This window comes from Zingiber officinale, chromosome 1B, assembly GCF_018446385.1.
Source record: "Zingiber officinale cultivar Zhangliang chromosome 1B, Zo_v1.1, whole genome shotgun sequence".
NCBI lineage: Eukaryota > Viridiplantae > Streptophyta > Magnoliopsida > Zingiberales > Zingiberaceae > Zingiber > Zingiber officinale.
Genome location: NC_055986.1, coordinates 57056518 through 57079426, shown reverse-complemented (window position 1 = coordinate 57079426; position 22909 = coordinate 57056518). Strand labels below are relative to the sequence as shown.

Sequence of the window (22909 nt, the reverse complement as noted above, 5' to 3'; positions counted from 1 at the left end):
TGCCTCAATTTTATGTATTTTACACACTGAAATTTCTATTCTTTATTATTGAGTCATAAAAATTCATTAAATGGAATTGTTCCTTAATATGCCATATCACTTTGGTTTTGATTTAGGATTCAGGATTCATAGATGGGGAGGTTATTAGAGTAGGGGATGAATCTCATAGATTTCGCCAATTAGATATGCCATCATTGTTTTTTGTTCTTTAAGTAGCCCCATCACAACTTTATACTAGGCTTTAAGTTTAAAATATGTAGTTTCTTGTCTGTCTATACTTCAATCTCTTGGGCGTGAATCATGTAAATTAATGAAATGTTATAGGTATTTATTCCTTAGTAGCGTGTATAAGTTTGCATCTAGTGTTCTAAATTTCGAGTTAGACAGTAGCCTAGGTGCTAGGTGGCCACCTAGTCGCTAAGCGGCTGCCTAAGTATTAGGTGATCACCTAGTGCCTAAGTGGCTGCCTAAGTACTAGGCGATCGTCCCGGAAGCGTCGGCTAATAGATGTTGCGTTCTTGTTACCGAAAAAGATTTAATTAATTTAAACACTTCTCAACTGAAGTTTGATATTTCAAATTGACTTTCATAAACCCTAATTAAATTATTCCAATAAAATATATAAAAATATATTTAAAATTTTTAAAAAATAATAAATTTTATTAATTGATATTATTAAATTTTTTTACAATTTTAAATTTTATTTTATAAAATTATAATAAATTATATTTATATTCTGATAATTAGTTTTATTATTTTGTATTTTTGTACTGTTTAATTGATATTCTGATATTTTTTTACAATTTTAAATATATATTATTTAAATTAATAATTAATTAATTTATATAATTATGATATATTAATTTTAATTCGAGTTATTGATAGATCAACTTTCTTTAAAAACTATATTTAATTATTTTTTCTAATAATATTAAGTTCAATAATTGAGAAGAGGAAGAGGAGGATCACGATGATAATATTGAGTTGTGTCCGATGAAGAACAAGTTATTTAAAATTATGGAAAAGAAGCAAAATAAATGTGATATTTTATGTAATTTTGAACTCATTTTAAATTTGATGTTATTGTGTTATAGTTATAGTATGTGATTTATTATGTAATTTATGTTGATACGGTAAAATCCTCCTAGCAGTGCCTAGTTCCCGCCTAGGCGGTCTAGGTGCTAGGCACTGGTTTGACTCCCAACTAGCATCTAGCGAATTTTAGAACCTTGTTTGCATCTTTACCCTTTGTTTTAGTAAATTTCAATGTTTGGGTATGAGTTATGTTAGTTCAACTCTTGGATTATACTTTTTAACTTCTATATATTTTTCTCTTTTTACATTGAGATTAAAACTCAGTACAATCCAATGATAACGAAAAGTATTTTCATACTTTCTAATCATTTTTTAGGTTTAGGTATACCTCAAAATTTCTCTTGTAATCATACCCAATAATTGAATAGTGTAGTGGAAAGGAAGAATTTTCATTGAATTAAGACCACTCACTTAATTTTACATAAAGATGTTCCTTTTTAATATTTTAGGATAATGCACTTCTTATTACACTATTTATAAATCGTACATCGTCCTCTACTCTTCATGTGCAAGTTTCTTTCGTCTTTCTCAAGATGCACTATATCATTTTCCCCTATGGGTACCTTCTTTATGTATTTCTTATCTTATGCACAAAACAATTTATCCTCTAGTTTATTAAGAGTGTCTTTCCCTACTACTCTTGTCTCCAAAAGAGCTACTAACGCTTTTATCTAAAGTCATGTTGCACTCATCTCAATTATTGTAGGTGACTCTTTTTGTTAGTTCTTTACCCTCTCTTTTTAGTCAATACAAAATGTTCTTTATATTCTACTTTATTAGTTATTCTCATAACTCCCACCATAATTTTCAACCACAACAAAAGTATCACCTGTAGAGGTGTTTACTTAAAGGATAAGATTGTAGGATCTATGGTGAACAACTTGACAAAAAAATAGTAGATGACTAGACTAAATAGGCTAGAAGGGAGGAGGTGAATAACTTGTACCTGCAATTAGAGTTTTTTTTTCTCTTGCAAGGATAAATACAAATTCATCGTATATGCATTGTTTGTGTGTGGCTTCAGATGCCATGTAAGATGTATACATGTAGAGGAAATAATGTATAAATAATATTGATAATAAATCAATCTAACAATAAGATTTTACGTGATTCAGAGTCTGATTCTACTCAACGACCTAATGATTCGTCAGCTGAACCATGTTGAGTTACATGCTCTTCGAGACCTACACACTATGTCAGTGTCTCTACATATTTGATGCATATATCACTATTTCATACAAACCTAATTAAATCTTTTGCCAACACATCAAACAACCTGATTGCATTAGGCCACTTGGGAGCATCATAGTACGAAGAAAGATATAAGTATTCTCAACATTTCCTCAAGGCTTTCTAGCTCTTCCTCTTATATTGTCATCTTAAATCTTTTCTCTAATTTGGACCTTCCTAATGCTCTTTGCAAGGCTATTCTAAAGTAATTTTCTTGATTTATTCATCGAATACTTTATTGTCCTCCCATATTTTGCATTTTGTTTAAATTAGTCTCATGGTTAATTCTTATAATTACCTCAAGTCTTTTTGGATCTAGTTGGTTGTAGGCCATGATTGATGAATGAATACCCTTCACTCTAATGATTTTTAGAAGCTAGTTTCTCTTCCTCACAAAAAAGTTTATTAGGCACTGTAATCAGTTTTCAACACCTTCATGGTCATTTTACTAGGGAGATTTATATCAAATACCCTTTATGGTTTCTTGCTTGAGGGCAAATTTACCAAGTGTGCAAGTTGAGGAAATGTTGATCGCACTACCAACGATGTACCTTTATAGCATTTTCAAACAAAAGATTAAGAAGATCTCAATTATTTGGTCTAGAGGTTGTCTGCTGAGGAGAGCCTTGGTGTAACTTTGTTGCTATGTGACCTAGAGGTTATGGGTTCGAGTCTCGGAAACAACCTCTTACAAAATAGGATAAGGCTGTGTAGAATAGACCCTTCCCCAGACCTCGCATTGGTTGGAGCTTCGTACACCGGGCTGCCCTTTTTAGAGCTTGCTTCTTGATGAGCTGCTATATTACTCAATTGAAATGTGCTTGATTGGCTTTAGGCTACTAGGTTGGAAACATAATTAATACTTAAATGATTCTAATGTCAAACTAGTACTAATACAAGAGAAGCGACTTACTAATTTATGGAAGTATAGAGAATAGTAGAGAAATTGAATTACTTCATAACTATAAGAGCTAACATCTCATTTGCATTCAGTGTGATCCATTAGTTTCTAGAAATTATCTACCATAAATATTGGGAGTCATTCCTTAGAATCCTATGATACCTTACGAATGATAGATACTCTTGTTATCTTTAGATTATACAATAACTCGTGGTTGATTTTACAAGTTCTCCCACAATAATTTAAATTGAGCCATTATATTCTTTTGGTGGTAATCTGATCACTTGGACGATTAAAAAGCAGATGAAGTTAGGTCAAGTATAGAAGTGGATACGGTGTAAGCTTGTTTAGATTAAACAACTGTTGATTGAGTTATAATATACTTTTGTAGAGCAAATTAAGTACTATGAGAACCAAGTCATCATGCAAATAGCCTATATAAATGTTTTAAGAAGATAGAACATATAGTGGCTCATTGCCATTTCATCAGAGAGAAAGGTGTGGTCTAATGAAAAATTTCATAATCAGTGATTAGTTGACAAATTTACTACTAGACCATGAAGGAGCCCTAGATTGAATATATATGTGAACTAGATGTTAGGATCCATTGATGAGATGGCCAAATAAGCTAGAGGGGGATAAACAACAATTGTACATACAAATGCAAATTTTAGGATACTCTTGCTTATGCTTAGCCAGGTCAAGAAAAGATTGGCAGTGAAAATAAAATAAACAAAGAATTGCAAGCATACAAATCTCTAACAAGGCATTTGCGTGGTTCAAAACCCTTGTTCCTAGTATACGGTCTATGACTCGTCAATGAGTCACTTCCAAAAAGCCACTATCTTTCTCCTCTATGGTGAGCTGTCAGAGGTAGAGAAACCTTTTACAACTTTAATGATTACAGGCAAATAGAAGAGGAAGGCTGATGAACATATGAACACAAGGGAGAAGCTCTAATAGAATTTAACCAACTTTATTTTTGCCAACATTTAAGCCTCCACCTTGGTCCTCTTTTATAACTTTTATCATCTCTTCATTCTTCACTTGCTGCTTGCCGATCTATCGCCGATCGATTGCTTCCTCTAATCGCTTTAGCAAAGTCTACCAATTACTTCCGGGGTCAGCTAGATTCCACCTTTAGTAGATTGGGGCATTATAGCTTTTAGGTCTGCTACAACGCAACTTTGTCTGAGCAATGAATTCTTCTAAATTTTCTATTAGTATTAGTCGATTTGTATTCTTTATCAATCGACATTGACTCCTTAGTTGACTTTACTCTCTAGTCCATTGGAAATTAGAATCTAACTAATGATCCTAATAATTGAGTCTATTATGCTAGTAGAGTATAAGCCTCTCAACTTTCACACCTCACTAGAGTTTACTTTTGGAGCTTAACTTTGCCACCACGATCGTCTCTTGTTATCTTACTCGTCCCTCGGATGTATTATGTCCATGGCTCACTCCACGTGCCATCTTCATGCTTCACTTACATAGTACGCCTCCATTGACTGTCATTAATGTTGCACACGATGCCCCTCATCCTATGCCCTACCTATGTTCCTCGGATATCTCATTCTATACTTCTCAGATCTCTATAGACCTTAAGACACCGAGTTGCTAACTTTGTTGCACCAAGTTATACTCTATAGCGACTTTAACACCACCTCAGCGCTTCTCATCCTATAGTCCCTTGGTCACCTCACGCAACCTTCTCCAATATATACAAACCTCCAAGTCAATATGCATGTCACCTTTGCCACAACAAGTTATAATCTATTCACTCGACCTTGTTGAGTCACTAGCTTCCAAAGACACATATCAAAGGATTAACTTAAACCCTTTACACAAACATCAAAATCAATAGTCGTACTCGAGCACTTGGCGCACGATTGCACTAATAATGTTCCCTTTTTTGATATTTGACAATCCGTTTAATTTATGGAAATCAATGAATGCTAACGAAATGTAATTCATGCAATAAAACCTAAGCTAGGCTTATCTAATTTTTTACTAGAGAGGACAAGGTTTGTCTAAGTTTTTCTTTCTTCTTCCTCTAATTTTCAAACGAGGCTTCTTTTAATTCTAATCATAGAAGAAACTATAGGAGGAGAATAAGGTAAAATGCACCAACAATTCCCTTATTGTTGGTCTTTTATATCTACAATGATTCTCAACTTGTATTTATAATAAACAATGGATTCTAACATGAATACCAAGTTCCCTTGATCATCATCCACAATGTTGAATGCACCAATTAAAACTTCCAAACTTTCTACATTGTTTTAGTCAACTCCTTCCATGGTTCATTTGATTGAACACAATCTTATCGACTTTATACCACATCTAGTTGACTTGATTGAAAATGGTCTTAGTCCCAATTATGCTAATTTTTTAAATTAATCATAAATTTACCTACCTCTTACAACATCCAACAACATTCAAGCCTTATCCCACTGGGTGAGGTTGGTTATATGGATCCTTTTATGCTATTGGATTTTATCTCTTACTATATCATTATTTATATTTAAATAAATTTTATCTTATTTTATTATTACTAACTAAATTTTTTTTAGTCTTCCTCTTTCTCATTTGATGTGCACATTTGTCATAGTTTCACATCGCCTGACTTGAGCATTATTATTCGTCTAAGTACATGTCTCTCGGAGTTTTCTCTCAATAGGTACAACTCTGACTTTCTCTCTAATATTTGCATTTCTTATCCTCTATACCCTTGTATATTCGCACATCCACCTTAACATCCTGATCTCAACAACTCTCATCTTCTACTCATGTATTCGAGTCATGGCTATATAACATAGCAGGTCTAACCGTTATTTTGTAAAACTTTCCTTTTAAGTTTTAAAGATAATCACATTGAACACGTGAGACTCTCTTCTATTTTAATTATCCTGCTTGTATTCTACATCTCTCAATTCCTCAATCCCTCAATCCTTTTAAAAAGTGATCTTAGATACTTAAAATTCTTAGTTACTTGGAAAGTTTAAATTTACATACCTCTTATAATTTAAAATTTTTGGACATATTTACTTGGGAAAAATAGATTTAATTCAAAATCTTTGCAATTTCTAAATTAGACACTATTATCAAAACTAGCTAAATGGTTAAATAAACCTTTAACCTCAAGTCTTAGTTTTGATCCCAAACAACCCATTGCATTAGTTTATTGACATTTCATACATTTGAATACCATTTCATGCATCTTAAACCTATCCCATATGTTCCCATGCTTGAAACTATTCCAAATTGTCAATTTTCAAGGATTGAGCTCCCTACTTATCCTCAAATCTATTGGCACACCTTATAAACCATTTTTGATATCCTAAGCATCTCTTCATTAGAATCTAATGACCATGTGCGCCAAAATTTATAGGGGTCTCACTAAAGCCTCTACCAACTTTAGGCACCCTTTTAGATCCAAATGCGTTGCCTTCCTATCGCCATATCTAGACCCTTAGACTCATTAGTGAACTTCTCAAGGATCTTTTCTAAATGTTTAAGCTTTGATCTCAAAACTTGGTTCTACGATTCTAGTATCCTAATCCTAGAATTATCATTCTTTCCTTGTATATTTCTATGCTTAGGTATGTGCCTATTTTTCTTAATGTGCGTTACTAGGTCACCTTCTACTTTCCTATCCCTAGGCAAAGTAGTCCTGTCATGAAACTTACTTCTAGAAAGTTATCATGATATTTGAAACCAATATTTTGAATAGGTAAATAAACATACATGTAAGAATTTAACTTTGAATTTAAATTCAAGGAGATAATAACTTATCCTTTACTTTTAGAGGTCCCCTTTGACTTCCTTCGATTTCCTTCCACTCCTTATTTTGCTTCTTCTCCTTTACCACTTTCCTCTTGGGCATTGGGTGTGGTAACAGCTTATTTCATGGGATGTGAAGCAAATAACATGGTTTTCTTCTTTATTTTCACTTTTCTGCAACAACCAGGATTAGGTAAAATATTGGATTGATCAAGCATAGGAATTACGTTGCTTACCTCCTTGAAGAGTGGACACTTGTTCTCGTAATCTCTTCTTTAATCACATCCAAAGCATAAATGTACTCTATACTCTTTACTTGATTAGATGCACTTGAGGCTCTCTCTTCCAAAATCTCTTCTACAATTGTCGACTCATTTCATCCATTAAGGAGGTGAACAATTCTCCACTTGACTTATCCACCGGAGAAGGTCTAACATCCTCATTAACTTCCTCAATTACTGAACTTTGAGTTTCTTCCTCTTCATCTAATGGTGCTTTGGATCTTTCCTTTTCCCTCCATTCCTCTTCAATTGTCTTTTGGACTTAGCCTCTTGATGTTGGACTCCTTCCCTTTTCTTAGGATTCTCATGGTAATGCACAATCTTTTTCCAAAGATCTCTTGCATCCTCACATTCTGCAATTTCATCCAAGATTCTATTAAAAATAAAATATTAATTGCAAGCATGCTTCCCCGTTTCCCCTTGATGTCTTTTGGGCTTCCCTAGCTTCCTTTAATATCTTCTTGGAAATATGTGTTTCATTTACTATTCTCTTGTTTTACATTGTATTTATAGACTCTCTCTTGTACATTTGCTCTATCAAGAAATATAGAATCAAAAGGACAACTAGTCCTATTATTTTCACATCTCTTGGCATTCTTCATGGTATTAGAGCAATTCACGGCCAAGAAACTATCTCTCTGTTGAAACCTCCCTAACTGGATTGCCTTTCTTCTTCTCCTTTTCATATCATCATGTCATCAACCAATATATCCATCACCGACAGTTCATATATCTTTGGCTTCAAATTTAATGGCCAAAATTACCTTTAATGGTCCAACTCTGTTAGAATCTTCATTTACGGAAAAGGGAAAGAAAATTTCCCAACCACCCCCAATCGACGAACCAAATTTTAAGTCTTGGAAGGTCGACAACAACCTTTAATGACTTAGCTGTTGAACTCCATGACTAATGAAGTAGGTGAACACTTCCTACTTCATCAAACTACAAAAGGCATCTGGGATGAGGTGAAAGAAATGTACTCCCAAGTTGACAATACCTCTGAATTATTTGAAGTCAAGCATAGCATTCACGACCTTAAACAGGGAGTCCTTTTTGCAATCCAATATTTCAACATTATGTCTCGTTTCTAAGAGCAAGTGGACACATTTGAATCATTGGAATGGACAAACAAAAATGATGTTCAAACTCACTGAAAGCTCACTGAAAAAAGAACCTTCCAATTCCTTTTTGGATTGAACATCACATTCGACAACTTGCGAGCACAAATTCTAAGCCTCAATCTGCTACCTAGCGTGCGAGAGGCATTTGTTGAATTTCACTGAGAGGAAAGTCGACAAAAGGTAATGCCTAGTTCAAACACAACTGTTGAGGCCACTGCACTCTCCACCCAGCGATGCCAGCAACATCATGCAAATCGAACTGAGGAGCATCAACCTCGCCAAATTCGCTCTTGGTGTGACAACTATCGATGGCCATGCGAGGGAGAAATGTTGGGTGCTTCATGGAAAGCTAGTCGATGGAAGCCAAGGGTTGATCGTTCCCACCATGCGTACGATGCTACTCCACATATGGGAACATTACCTACCTCGACGCTTGCTTTAACGCCTGTCTCGATCACTGCCCTTCAAAACCCGATTGAGTCCCTTATGAAAAACCTTCGAGATGCAGGACTTACACTATGAGAAGAATGAGCCTCTTTCGCTAGACCAAACAATAGAATTGGCCTTGACTTCTAGCAAAGGCAAAATAATGCTCCTCAAGCCCAATTTGATGGGGCCTTTCTCTACCCACTTAAATCCCGCATCCCACTTAGATATTTGAAAATAAAACTAGGTTGTTTGGGCGATGGATTATCGATTTAGGAGCATCGGAACATATGACGTGTAATATATCTTTACTTCATAACTTTGTGCCATGACAAATATCTGTGTTGCTAATAGAGCAATGGCTAAAATCATCGGCGTTGATTCAGCTAAAATAACACCAAACATAAGTTCGAAAAATGTTCTTTATGCTCCCACACTAGATTGCAATTTATTATCCATCGGTAAATTGACTCATGATTTAAAATGTTGTGCTAAATTCTCCCTACATCATTGTGAATTTCAGGATATGGGAACGAGGAAGACGATTGGCAGTGCTAAGCTGTGTTTAAGACTCTACATTAATCACGAAATTCCACCTCTACCTAGTCATCTGATTTTTAGTAAACGTGCTGAAATCATGTTATGTCACCAACGGTTAGGTGCTTATCTTGCCAAGTTATTTCCAAATCTATTCCTTAATGAAAAAGTACAATCTTTTCAATGCGAGATTTGCCAACTTTCTAAACATACACGACCCTCTTTTAAAAAATTCGCTATAAACCATCCAAACCTTTTGCATTCATTCACAGAAATGTTTGGTGTCCATTCCGAATCAAAACTCTCATAGGAAATCGCTGGTTCGTAACCTTTGTTAATGATCATATATGACTCACCTGGTTGTTTCTAATGAGAAAAAAATTCTAAGGTCGGTATATTCGAAAAATTCTTTGCCATGATCCAAACACGGTTCCATACATCCATCCAAGTACTTAAAACCGATAATGCAAAATAGTACTTCATCTCAAAACTAGGAGTGTTTCTTAACTCCAAAGGTATCATTCATCTCATTTATTGCATCGACGACACTCCACAACAAAATGGAGTTATCGAATGTAAAAGAAGACACCTAGAAGTAACTCATTCTCTAATGTTTTCATCTAATGCACCCAAAATCTTCTGGGGCGATGTCTACTGCCACATACCTCATCAACCGTATGCCATCACGCATCCTTAACTTCCAAAGGCCAGTTCAACGTCTTCTCCAATCTTTCCCGCACAACAAACTTCTTTAGTCACTCCCACACATCAAAATCTTTGAGTGCACATCCTTTGTCCACATCCACAAACATCATCGAGGCAAATTTGACCATCAGTCCATCAAATGCATTTTTCTTGGATATTCATCCCTTCAAAAGGGATACAAATGCTACTCACCTACCACCGAAAAAACCTATATTTCCATGGATGTTATATTCTTTAAAAATCAACCATACTACTCTAAACACTATGCCTGAGCCGACTCTAACACTAATACTATGCCTGAGCCGACTCTGACACTAACACTGCCGCTACTGAACCTAATCCACTAGAAGAAGTTCATATATATACTAGATGAAAAACATGCTCAGCACCAGTCCAAAAGTTGGAACAAGATCCTACTAATACTCATACAAGTACTACCTTAAATCTAATTTACCCACCGTGATGACATGGAGATACCAATTGCTTTAAGGAAAGGGGTCAGATCATGCACAATGCACCCCATTTCCAATTTCATCTCTTATGAAAGGCTATCCTCGAAATACCGAGTATGTATAGTCTCCTTCGACAACATTTAGGTCTCATCCAACATTAATGAAGCTCTAAATTAGACATAATGGAAACAAGAAGTAAATGAGGAGATAAGTGCACTGCAGAAAATGACACTTGGTCCATTTGCGAACTACTAAAAGGGAACAAAGCAATCGGGCAAGTCGATATTCAAAGCCAAAGACAAGGCAGATGGAACAATTGAAAGATTGAAGGCACGACTGTTCGCAAAGGATTTCTCACAGCCTTATGGAATAGATTATCAAGAGACCTTCGCTTTTGCCGCTAAACATAACATAATCAGGATCCTCCTTTCCTTTGCAGTTAACAAGAACTGGCAGCTCCACCAATTGAACGTTAAAAATGCCTTTCTAATTGGAGACTTAGATGAAGAAGTCTATATGGAAGTTCCATTTGAAATCGAACCATACCTTAACAAAGTATGCAAATTACACAAATCCTTGTATGGCCTCAAACAATCCCCTAGAGCATGGTTTGACAAGTTTGCCACATTTGCAACCAAATATGGGTACAAACAGTGTTAAGCGGACCACACTTTGTAAAAATCTGCCAACAAAATCTCCACTCTTATTGTTTATCTCGATGACATCATTGTCACGAGGGACACTGAGAAAGAAATACCTTAACTGAAGGAGCTCGTTGTAAGAAAATTTGAAACCAAAGATCTTGGAGATCCAAAATTCTTACAGGGAATGGAACTGCCAAGATTGAGACAAGGTATTTTTATTTCACAACGAAAATATACTATGAAGCTATTAAAGGAAACTAGAATGCTTGGATGCAAACCAATGGATACCCCAATGGATAGATTAAATAAAATTGATTCTTAAAAGAACCTAGCACCAACAAACAAGGGGAGATACCAATGACTTGTAGGCAGACTGCTCTACTTATCACACACTCGACCCAATATCGGATTTTCTATAAGTGTGGTAAGTCAATTTCTGAATCATCCTATAGAAGAACACATGAAAGCTGTTTACAGGATTCTCAAATATCTTAAAAGTACTCCAAGCTAAGGAATACTATTCTGGAAAACTGAAGACAGACATACCCGTTTACACTAATGCAGACTAGATCAGAAACGTTAATGATAGACGATCAACTTTGGGCTACTACATGTATGTAATGGGAAATCTAGAAACTTGGAGAAGTAAAAAGTATACAGGGCTCTTGCTCTTGGAATCTGTGAAAGAATATGGATCTGAAGAATTATGAATGACCTCAGAATTTCCATAGAGAAGATTGTGAAATTGCGGTACGATAATCAACTAGCTATCAGTATCGCCAAAAATCAGGTTCACCATGATAGAACGAAGCCATTGAAATTGACTAACATTTCATTCAGAATGTGACGAACGGAAACATGCAACTCTCATACATTTCATCTCGACATCAAATAACTGACATTCTCACAAAGGCTCTCCTACGCAACAACTTTGAAGAGCTACTTGGCAAGTTGGGCATGTACATGTACAACCCAACTTGAGGGGGAGTGTTGAAAATAAAATATTAATTACAAGCATGCTTCGTCATTTCCCCTTGATGTCCTTTGGGTGTCCCTAGCTTCCTTTAATGTCTTCTTGGAAATATGTATTTCATTTACTTTTCTCTTGCTTTGCATTGTATTTATAGAATCTCTCTTGTACATTTGCTCTATCAAGAAATAAAGAATCAAAAGGCCAACTTGTCCTATTATTTTCACATCTCTTGGCATTCTTCAGATTCTCTTGGGCATAACCAAAATGAGTGACTTCATGATCTTCTTGTTTCCATCATAAACTTCGGTTTGTAGCTTCGTTTATTCATTTCTTTTAATTCTTCTTCCTTCCCTATCTTAGGCTTCTCATACCCCCATGTAAGACAAGATTCCTTCCAAGCTTGAGCTTGAATCAATACTCCACCTTCTCCTTCCAAAAAATAAAATCTCTATTATATGGTGAAATCTCAAAATCTATCCTAGCCATCATTTTGATAATCTCACCATTGATACTCTAAAATCCACTTGATATCCGTGGACTTCTCTAACACATTGCTAGATTAGTGGTTAAACCTTTCGGGTGACCAAGCTATAATACCATTTATTGGTGATATGTTCAGATAAGCTAGAGTGGGGAGGGGTGAATAGCAATTATACTTCTGCAAATGTGAATTTTGGCTACTCTTGCTAATGTTTCACAAGTTCACAAAAAATTAATAGTGAAAATAAAACAAATAAAGAATTGCAATCATACCAATCTCTAACAAGACATTTACATGGTTCAGAATCCTCATTCTAACTCAATGGCTTACAAATTGTCGATGAGTCTCTCCTAGAAAGCCATTATCTTTTTCCCTCACGGTGAACTATTTGAGGTGCAGAAGCCTTTTACAACATTAACGATTACAAACAAATAAAAGAGAAAGGCTTAAGAATACAATAACAACCACCCCGCCTTTATCCCACAAGTGAGATTGGAATGCTTAACAATACAAGGGAGAAATTCTAATGGAATTTGATCAATTCTATTTTCGTCAACCTCAAAACCTCCACCCTCGTCCTCTTTTATAGACTTCATCATCTCTTCATTCTTTACTTATCTTGTTCAAATCTACCAATAGTTACGTAAGTTGACTAGATTCCACCATTAGTCAACTAGGGTAGTATTGCCCTTAGGTCATTTGACTATTGCAGCATAACTTTGATAAATCAATGACTCCTTTCTACTATTTTTCTATTGTTGACTGGGATTCTTCATCAATCAACTATCTAGTCAACTTAGCTAGGGAAAAAATATTTGTTTATTGGCTACTCATCTTCAGTTGATTCATTTCTAATCACTACAATCATTCTAATGAACGACTCTCCCTTAACTTGAAGACTATTCTTGCCTCATTGTACAAGTCACTTAATTCCTATAGCTCATTAAATATTAGCTTTGTGACTTGATTGCACTGTTATAGGAGTCTTTTATCAGGTTACTCGGCCCTTGAATGCACCATGCCAATGGCTTTTTCCATGTGTCATGCTTCGTACTTCACCTACGTAATGTGCCTCCATTGGCTATCGTGCTCTCAATGCTCCCTATTTTTCAGTCTCTTGAATGTCTTATTTCATCATTCTCCAATCTCTCCGAACGTCAACCAAACCACCAACGTGGCTATGTTAATTCATACTCCAAAGTTGCTCGAACACAACTTTGGTGCTTCTCATCTTAGAGTATCTTGCTCACCCCTTGCAATCTTCTCCGATCACCACGAACCTTTAAGCCACTAAGTATGTTGCCTAAGTCACACCATATCATCAATCGTATCACTTGACCTCTTTGAGTTATGAGCTCTCTAATATCTGTGCTCATTCTACAAGTCTTTGCACATATTGAATCAACATACAAAACCTAACTTGAATCCTTTGCATAAATATCAAAATTCAAAATTTAAGGTTTAACCAAACCACTTGGAGCACAATTGCACCAACATTAGATCTAGCTTTAAACTACCGTAAGGATGGTGTTAGGATTTATAGAGAATTTTTGTATATACCATCTATTATGAGGTGTGGATTGTAAAGATTATGTTAAACAATAGATATAGGTAGATGGGTCAACCTAGGATAAGGAATCCTAATTTTTTTTCTCTATTACTCTAACAATTACTAATGATATTACATGTGAAACAAGTTGAAGATGGTGTGGACAATGATGACCATAATGGAACTTCCGCAAGTAACTATGAGGGCTTGGCTTTTGCTAGCATAAGGCTTATGGTTTCATCATTTGACGAAGATGCTTACACAATGGGAGTTCCTTGATGAGGCAACAAGGGATCTTGTATCAGCGACGATGGGAGTTCCTTCATATTCTCCCTTTTATGTCCTTTGTGTATTCTTCTTGTTTTCCTCTTCCTTCTCATATTGATGTCTCTAACATATGTGTTGGCATGCATAGCATGACACCAGCACTAAATTGTTCCAATTGGATCAAAACAATAGAGTAGAATGAAATCTTGAATGATATAACCTTACATAAAGCTCATAGTAAAATGAAAGAATATGAGATCATAGATTCTATGGTATGTGATTATCTTGTTAATAATGAGGTGAATGAAAAAAAATGAATAGCCCAGTGCACGAAACTCCCACCAATACAAAATTTTGTGACAGATCTATTAGTATGCAACCTTACTCTCTTTACAAGAGGTTATTTCCGAATGAGGTGAATGAATATTTGTGATATTTGAACTAGAAATAAAAATTTGACATATTAGTGCCCACATAGTTACAATCATCATAATGCCGCACTGTACAGGCATAATTTTAATTTCGTGTTCCCCCACTAAGAACCACTTGAATTCATATATACAAGTGATTTGGAAATTACAAATAAAATTTATGAAAAGCATTAATCAAGAACTTAGTATAAATGCATTCATTCTTTTAAAGGAAATGATCAAATATAGTATATTTGAATATAGGTACTATCTCAATTAAGTTTCAAAAAGGAAACAAGATGGAGATTGACCGGTGGAAAATGACAAGATCTGATAACCATAAAATACCTAAAAGCTAAGAGTATATTTTAGAAATGATAAAAGTTATGTGCATAATCTTCCATGTTAGTCTAATGGTGAGAACATATTATTTTTCTTCTGATTTATTGTAGTTAATGTTTTTTTTATGATTCATCATTTAATCTTTCGAACATCTAGAAGCATATTATTAACTTAAATTAAAGGTGAAAATCAGCCTTTCCTCTTGGACGGATGCTTTACATCAAAAAATTAAAAATTGTATTAACTTTAAACTTATTTAATATGTGGGATCTTAAATCTTTTTATAGTTTGATAACATGACTTATTTTTTATAAACTAATAAACTTTTCTAATTAAAATCTAAAAAATATAATAGGCTTTTTTAAACTGGCATCTAAAAAACCTAAAACTAGCTATGCTACTATGTCTCATAATCCTATGTATGGTTACCTAATATTTTTTTTCCACGCTCCCCTTAAGTTGATGAAAAAATATTTATCATTTCCAACTTTGAAACCACTAAGCTACTTTCCTGTAGTAATTATATCTACAAGTTGTCCATATGTAGATACATAAGTGTACAAATTAACCTGCTCTCTAATCTCTTTGATGAGGTGTCTATTTCGTTTGATCATGTTGTACTTGATTGTGAGCTATGCTAAATGCAGACTTATTATCACAATAAAATCTCATTAGGTTATCCCACTTGATCTTCAAGTCTTCAAAATTATCTTTAACTAAAGTAGTTCACATACATTATGAGCCCTCAATTGAAATTTTGCCACTACACTAGACAAACCACCATTTCTTTTAGATAGTCTATCCTTTCTTTCTTTCTTTCTTTCATGGTGTTCCTTTGAGAAACTGGGCGAGCTACTTTGAGATGAGCTTCTTTTGGATTATGTATGAATTGACTAATCACACTTACTCCATATGCTATGTCTTGTTGTGTATGAAACAAATAATTCTTATTTATTGTGATATATATATTTTTTTCAATAGTGGGATAAGACTTCGTTGTTGGTTGTTGGTATTTCAAGTCTGAGATTTGAGTTTATTGAAGTAGTTGTTGGCTTACATACTAGCTTGGTTGTTTCTTTAAAGAGATGTGTCATTCCTTATCTTTATTGTGAGATAAATATGTCTTTCCTAGAGTGAGCCATCTCATTTCCTGTTATTGTTCTATCATCAACATACTAAAAGTATTACGACTCCCCTGAAAAAGACTTTGTTTATACCCATAACAATCATAACTCTTGCAAAGCATGCCCATGGTGATTGCTTAAATCCATATAAGGCTTTCATATAATATGAGCTTCTAAATTCTTTCCATATCCTAGTGGGACCTTAAGATAAAATCCGTCCTCTAGTTCATCTATATATAAACTGCAGTCTTGACATTAAACTCATTTTAAGTTGGATTCTTAAACTTGCATTAGTGCGGGGACAACTACCTTTTTCCTTGAGTATGTCTCGTTAAGTCTCACATTTTAGATATTGGAAGTAATGACAAGATGAGTAATTCTACCCTAATGATACAGTGTGGTGAAGTAAAATTATTGTTCATTGAAAGTAATGCCCATCAATATAAAACTTTTTTAATGGAGGATAATAACTGTGCCCAACAATTTTTTTCATTGAAAGGTAAATGCTTTATAAGATTAAATGACTAAGTACACTAATGCACAAGTAGTTTGGGCTTGCCAAGGTTGCCAATAAAAGATCTCAACCCCTCGAGCTCTTTTGATTGCACTATAACTAACATTTTATGAATGCCAAGTAATTGAGAAAAACCTAATTATTAAGGCCCATAAAAAAACAACTTTAAAGGCCATTAAAAGAAAATAAGGAAAAAATAGCGACACAATTTTACTAAACCACACTTCACTTTCATTAATACCCGAATCATGTACCACACTTTTAGATTTACCAAATTACACACCTGTTTCTTAAAATACCCCTCCATCTATACATGCACTTGCCAACCCACCTGAACCACCAAAGTACATTTAAAATCTCAAAAAATAGACTATATTTTATAGGGTTTTAAAACTACTATTTGTCTCCTAGAAAAAAGCTAATTTTTTGAAAAAAAAAAAAACTCACAGTAGGCTAAATTGAGGTTGGAGCTAAGATTGGATGACATGGTTACACTCAAGAGAGTCCTAAGAATACACTAATCCTAGTTTAAGTTGAATTTGATAAAGCCTAAATCTATTAATGAGATTTGATCAAAACTTACTAATGGTTTTACAAGGTCTAGATTCAAAAGATTAGAATATGGTCAGACTCGCAAGTGTCCCAAGAATACGTAGGTGGTGTTGTTGAGTAAATATGATAAGTCTAACTCCATAAAATTACATAGGATTGGATTTTTTTTTAAAAAAAAACTTCACAAGCTAAGTAGAGTGTGGAACTAAGGTTGGAGGGCATAATTACACTTAGGAGACTTTTAGGAATGCATTGATCTTGATTTGAATTTATCTAAGGCCATCTGTAATTTTTGACTAAAACTCACTAATGACCTTAGTCATATCCAAATCAATTCAAACTAGGACCAATGCATTCTTACAAATCTCCTGAGTATAACCATGTCCTCCAATATTAGTTTCAACCCTTAGATAGCTTGCTATGAGTTTTTAAAATTTATACAATTTTTAATAAATCTGACATAAACTCTGTTGGGCACTATGCCTATTATATTCACCCAATAATAGCACTAATATATTCCTACGATTTCCTTGACTCTGACTATGTTGAAAATTTCAAATTGTGGACATTATATGACCATGAGTGACTTTTGACAAACTCACCGATGAACTTAGGCTCATTTGGTTCAATCCAAACCAAGACCAATGCATTTCTAGAAGACTCTTGAATCTAACCATGCCCTTCAACCTTGGTTTCACATCCTAGATAGACTATTGCGAGTTTTTAAAATTTACACAATTTTGAATAAATTTGGCACAAATGCATTGTTGGATATGAACTTATCATATTAACTTAACATCAACACTAATGTTTTCTTAACTCTGACCATGTTGAAAATTTCAAATTTTGACATTGTATGACCATCAGTTACTTTTGACCAAAACTCATTAATGAACTTAGGTCTAATATACTTACTCAACAACAGTACTAATGTATTCTTGGAACTCTCATGACTCTAACCATGTTGAAAATTTTAGATTTTAGATATTGTATGACCATTAGAGACTTTTGTCAGTGATAGGACTCATGGACCATAAAAGGAATATGAGTTTTTAAAATTTATATAACTAAGTAAATTTAACACAATCTCACTATTAGACTTAGGCCTATTATATCCACTCAATACCAATGTGCTCCCGTTACTCTCCTAACTTTAACCATGTTGAAAATTTCATATTCTACATTGTATAATACCCATAAGTGACTTTTAGCCAAAACTCATTAATGACCTTAGTCGCATCCAAATCAATTTAAACCAGGACCAATGTATTTCCAAAATGTTGGTCCCACACTATCTATATCCTATTGTGATTTTTTTTAAAAAAAAATACAACTTTGAATAAATTTGACTCAAACTCATTGAACTCAGGTCTATCATAATCACTCAACAAAAATATCAGTGTGTTCCTAGAACCTTCCTAACTCTGACTATGTTAAAAAATTTAGATTTTGGACATTATACAACCATTAGTTACTTTTGGTCAAAACTCATTAATGAACTTAGGTCTATTATATTCATTCAACAACATTCCCAATGTATTCTTAGAACTCTCATGACTAACCATGTTGAAAATTTTAGATTCTAGATATTGTATGGCCATTAGAGACTTTTGACCAAAATTGAGTGATAGGGCTCATCAATGAGGGTTGACCACAAGTCATTGATGGCCTTAGGCATATTCAAATTAATTAAAACCCTGGATTAATACATTTCTAGAAGTCTCTTGAGTATTGACCATGTCCTCTAATCTTTGTTCCACACTATCTAGCCTACTATGAGTTTTTAGAAAAATTTCAATCTTATGTAATTTTATTACAAAGTCACTGATGGACTAAGATTTATCATATTCACTCAACAACTGCACCTATATATTCTTGGGACTCTTGTGAGTGTAATCATGTTCAAAATTTTTGAATCTGGACTTGTACGGTTGTTAATGAACCTTAGCTAAAACTCATTGACGTTAGGCTTGTCAGATTAAATTCAAACCAGAACCAATGTATTTTTGCGACTCTTTTGAATGTAACCATGTCCTTCAATCTTAGTTTCACACCTTATTTAGCTCGTTGTGAAATAAAAAAAAACTATTTTTTTAAACAAATAATAGTTTCAAAATTGTATGAAATGTGGTTCATTTTTCAAGATTTTAAATGTGCTTTGGCTCAGGTGCGTAACACAAATGCATTATAGTCGCAAGGGCATTTTAGGAAAGATGTGCATGATTTAGTAAATATAAAAGTGTAGTTTGTGATTCGAGTATTAGTGAAAATAACAATGAAAGCTCAGCGACAACAAAAAATATAACTATGAAGGCTTGTAAAAGAAATTCATTGGTAAGGAAAAATAGGCAATGAAGGCCAAGCTAAAGAAAAAATAATCTAAGGCTAGCTATGAAAGTTGGTAAAAGGAAAGTTGACAATGAAGGTAGAGCAAAAGTGAAAGTTGGTAAAAAGAAAATTTGACAATCAAGGCTGGACAAAAGAGAAAAGGACAACTTTAAAGACTAGTAGAAGGAATTTAACTATGAAGGTTGTTAAAAGCAATGAAGGCTCACCAAAAAGGAAAAATCTAGCTATAATATTTGGTAAAAGAAATCAACAATGAAGGCTATTAAAAGGGAGTTTAGCTATAAAGGCTAGAAAAAATTAGTAATGAAAGTCAAGAAAAAAAAGGCAGCTCAGTGCATGAAGCTCCCGCCATGCAGGGTACCAGGGAAGGATCCATTATACGCTACCTTATCCTGCTTTTTATAAGAGGTTGTTTCCAGAATGAAAGTCAAGAGAAAAAAATTGAGATATGAAGTTGAGATATAAAGGTTGGTAAAAGGATCCTAGCTATAATGGTTGGTAAAAAGAAAAATCAATGAGCAAAAGGGAAAAATCCAATTATAATAAAAGGAATCCAATAGCTATGAAGGCTAGTAAAAGAATTTTTTTTAGCAATGACAGCCAAGAAAAAGGGAAAAAACCAACTATCATGGATCATAAAAGGAATATGAGAAAAATTAGCAATGGAGGTCTAGCAGGATAAACTACCAATGATGAAGAGTAGAGAAAGGAATCTTTTGCTATGAAGGCTTGTAAAAGCAATATGAAAAATACTCTTATTTATAGTTAGAAAATAAAGCAAAATAGGGAAAAATAAACAGTGCTGGTGGTGGAACATGATAAATACTTTATTTTTATATTAGGATCCAAGAATGGAGAATTAATGATGTTCGTGTGAGTTAATTATTTGAATCTGAAGAATGGGGCAATTTCTTCTTGTAATATGGTTGTGGTTCACAGGGAGAAAAACAGGTGCAAATGTAAAAGGAAATTATATCCCATAAAGGAGGAAGAGATAAAGAATGCAATAGAGAAATAGAAACAAAGGAAAGATAATTAGAAGGAGATGAGAATAGAAGAGGGAGTTTTATGGAAAAAAAGGAGAGAAACAAGAAAGGAGTGGCATTTTTAGAAAACAAGAAATAGGAAAAAAAAAAGAAAATAGAAAAAAAAATGTTCTAGGACTTTTTAAAAAAAAAGATAACAATGGTGTGATTGTAGGTAAGAGGAAAAAAAAGGGAAAAGTATGTCGAAAAATTGTCAATACCAATCACCAATTGCCAAGTTTCGGCTTTGTACCATGTCGAAAACTTGTAATTTTAATTAACTCCAATCCTATCTAATACATGGGATCCTAGCCTATTTTTATTATTTGATCACGTCTTATTCTTTATGAAATAACCTACTTTCTTAATACAAATCCTAAAAACTCTTAACATTTTTTTTTAAATAGACTTATTAAAGAAAAGTAAACAACTGTTCTAAGAGTACAGTGGTGCCTACCAATTTTTGTAGTATTTTAGAACTATGCATTATGTACCCATCTCAATGTTATTGGGATTCCTTAACAAGAATCCTGTCCTCAATAACAAACTGAATGGTTTGTGTAGAATCAATAAACAAATGGCATAGACCATGAATTTATGTTTGTTTTTCATACCTATTCAATGTCCTTTACCTCCTCACAAGTTGTCATCATTGGTTTAATCAAAAGGAGAATAAATCCAAATTTATGTTTGTCGATCAGCTCATGATATTTCAGCAATACAACTGATGCATCTACTTCATTTATAGGTTGCTAAGGGTAGCAAAGCTGGTGGAGAATCCATCCCTATGCTTCTGAGAATACCTAGATTTTTTGATCCTTGGGGAGGAGGCTACCAAATGATTGGTTTTGGTGATATGATTTTACCCGGCTTACTTATTTCTTTCAGTCGCAGGTGCCCTGTTAATTAAGCTGTTTTATGTTTTCTATAAAGTCTATTCTTGTTTTTTAATGCCTTAGTAATGTAATTATGAGTTCATAGATTCTAGTGTCATATACAGAATTAAGTACCATATAATTGTCTCTGTTTCAAAGGTTTATTGAGGCAATTTAGACTTTGAAATATACGCTTTTTCTCTTCAAAATTATGATTTAAATAAGTTTATAAATTATTTATGAATCAAACCATGTTGTTTAGCACAAATTACTTAAAGACTCCATGAACATCTAGAGACCTTCACATCAAGCACAACTTGTTAATGGTATGTGCTAAACTTGAGATCCATTGACTGAAGAATCATACATGTTACACAGCCTACACTATAAATGGGCAGTGTATTATATTGATATACTTGGTTGATGAAGTATCCTACAAGTAGATGCAAATCGTTATGGCTTCTCGATTTAAATATGAATTAGGACAATAAAATATTTAGTTCAAATGGAAACAAATTGTAAATTGAGGTTCAATGAGTTAATTATCACTCAGCAAGTTAGATTTTTAATCTAGCTATTTGAATATCCCCAGAAATGATTGTATTAATTATATCAGCTACCAAATGATATTATACGTGAACTCCATATGCTTCAGAATCTTAAAGTGTTAAGTTAAAATTTTGATCCTTTTTATTCAGACAAGTAAATGTTGAAGAAATTGGTTTACATTTTGAAAGGAATGAATTTTATGTTTGAGGTTAGAATTTGACATTTTTACATGCACTTATAAATGTCAAGGCTGGAAACCTTACTTCCTTGGCCGTTTGTTTCTTTTCAGGTTTGATAGATTAACTGAAAAGACCAAGGGTACTGGTTATTTCCTTTGGCTTGTAATTGGCTATACTATCGGTATGTCATTCTTCTTACTCTAGGTTTTAATTAAAACTGTCTTTCTCCAAATGGCAACCCTCCTTGGTCCATGATTACTATACTGGGTGAAGCAATCCTGGGATTCAGAAGTTTGGAAAGCATAACTCACAATGGAATTCTGGACTTCCAATCAAATGCTTGAAATCTGATTTTTTTTTTTTTTTTGTATGAAATTTGAGATTGTATTTTTTGATGCTTATTGGCTTAATACAATTATTCTACAGGTTTATCGCTTACCTACCTTGTCCTATACCTGATGAATGGGCATGGCCAACCTGCTTTGCTCTACTTGGTACCATGCACATTAGGTATTGATGCATTGGGTTTCTTACTCTTATTA

At 33.9% G+C, this 22909-nt stretch overlaps 1 protein-coding gene across 1 annotated transcript in view; it reads left to right on the top strand.

Moving 5' to 3' along the window:
* The window catches only part of LOC122038492 (signal peptide peptidase-like 2), a 39460-nt gene extending 16889 nt beyond the window's left edge, over positions 1-22571 (top strand). Inside the window, exons 7-8 of the mRNA XM_042598266.1 lie at positions 21513-21658; positions 22478-22571. Coding sequence (XP_042454200.1) covers positions 21513-21658; positions 22478-22571 — 240 coding nt within the window. The remainder of the gene's footprint in view (positions 1-21512; positions 21659-22477) is intronic.
* The last annotated feature ends 338 nt before the right edge of the window (positions 22572-22909 follow it).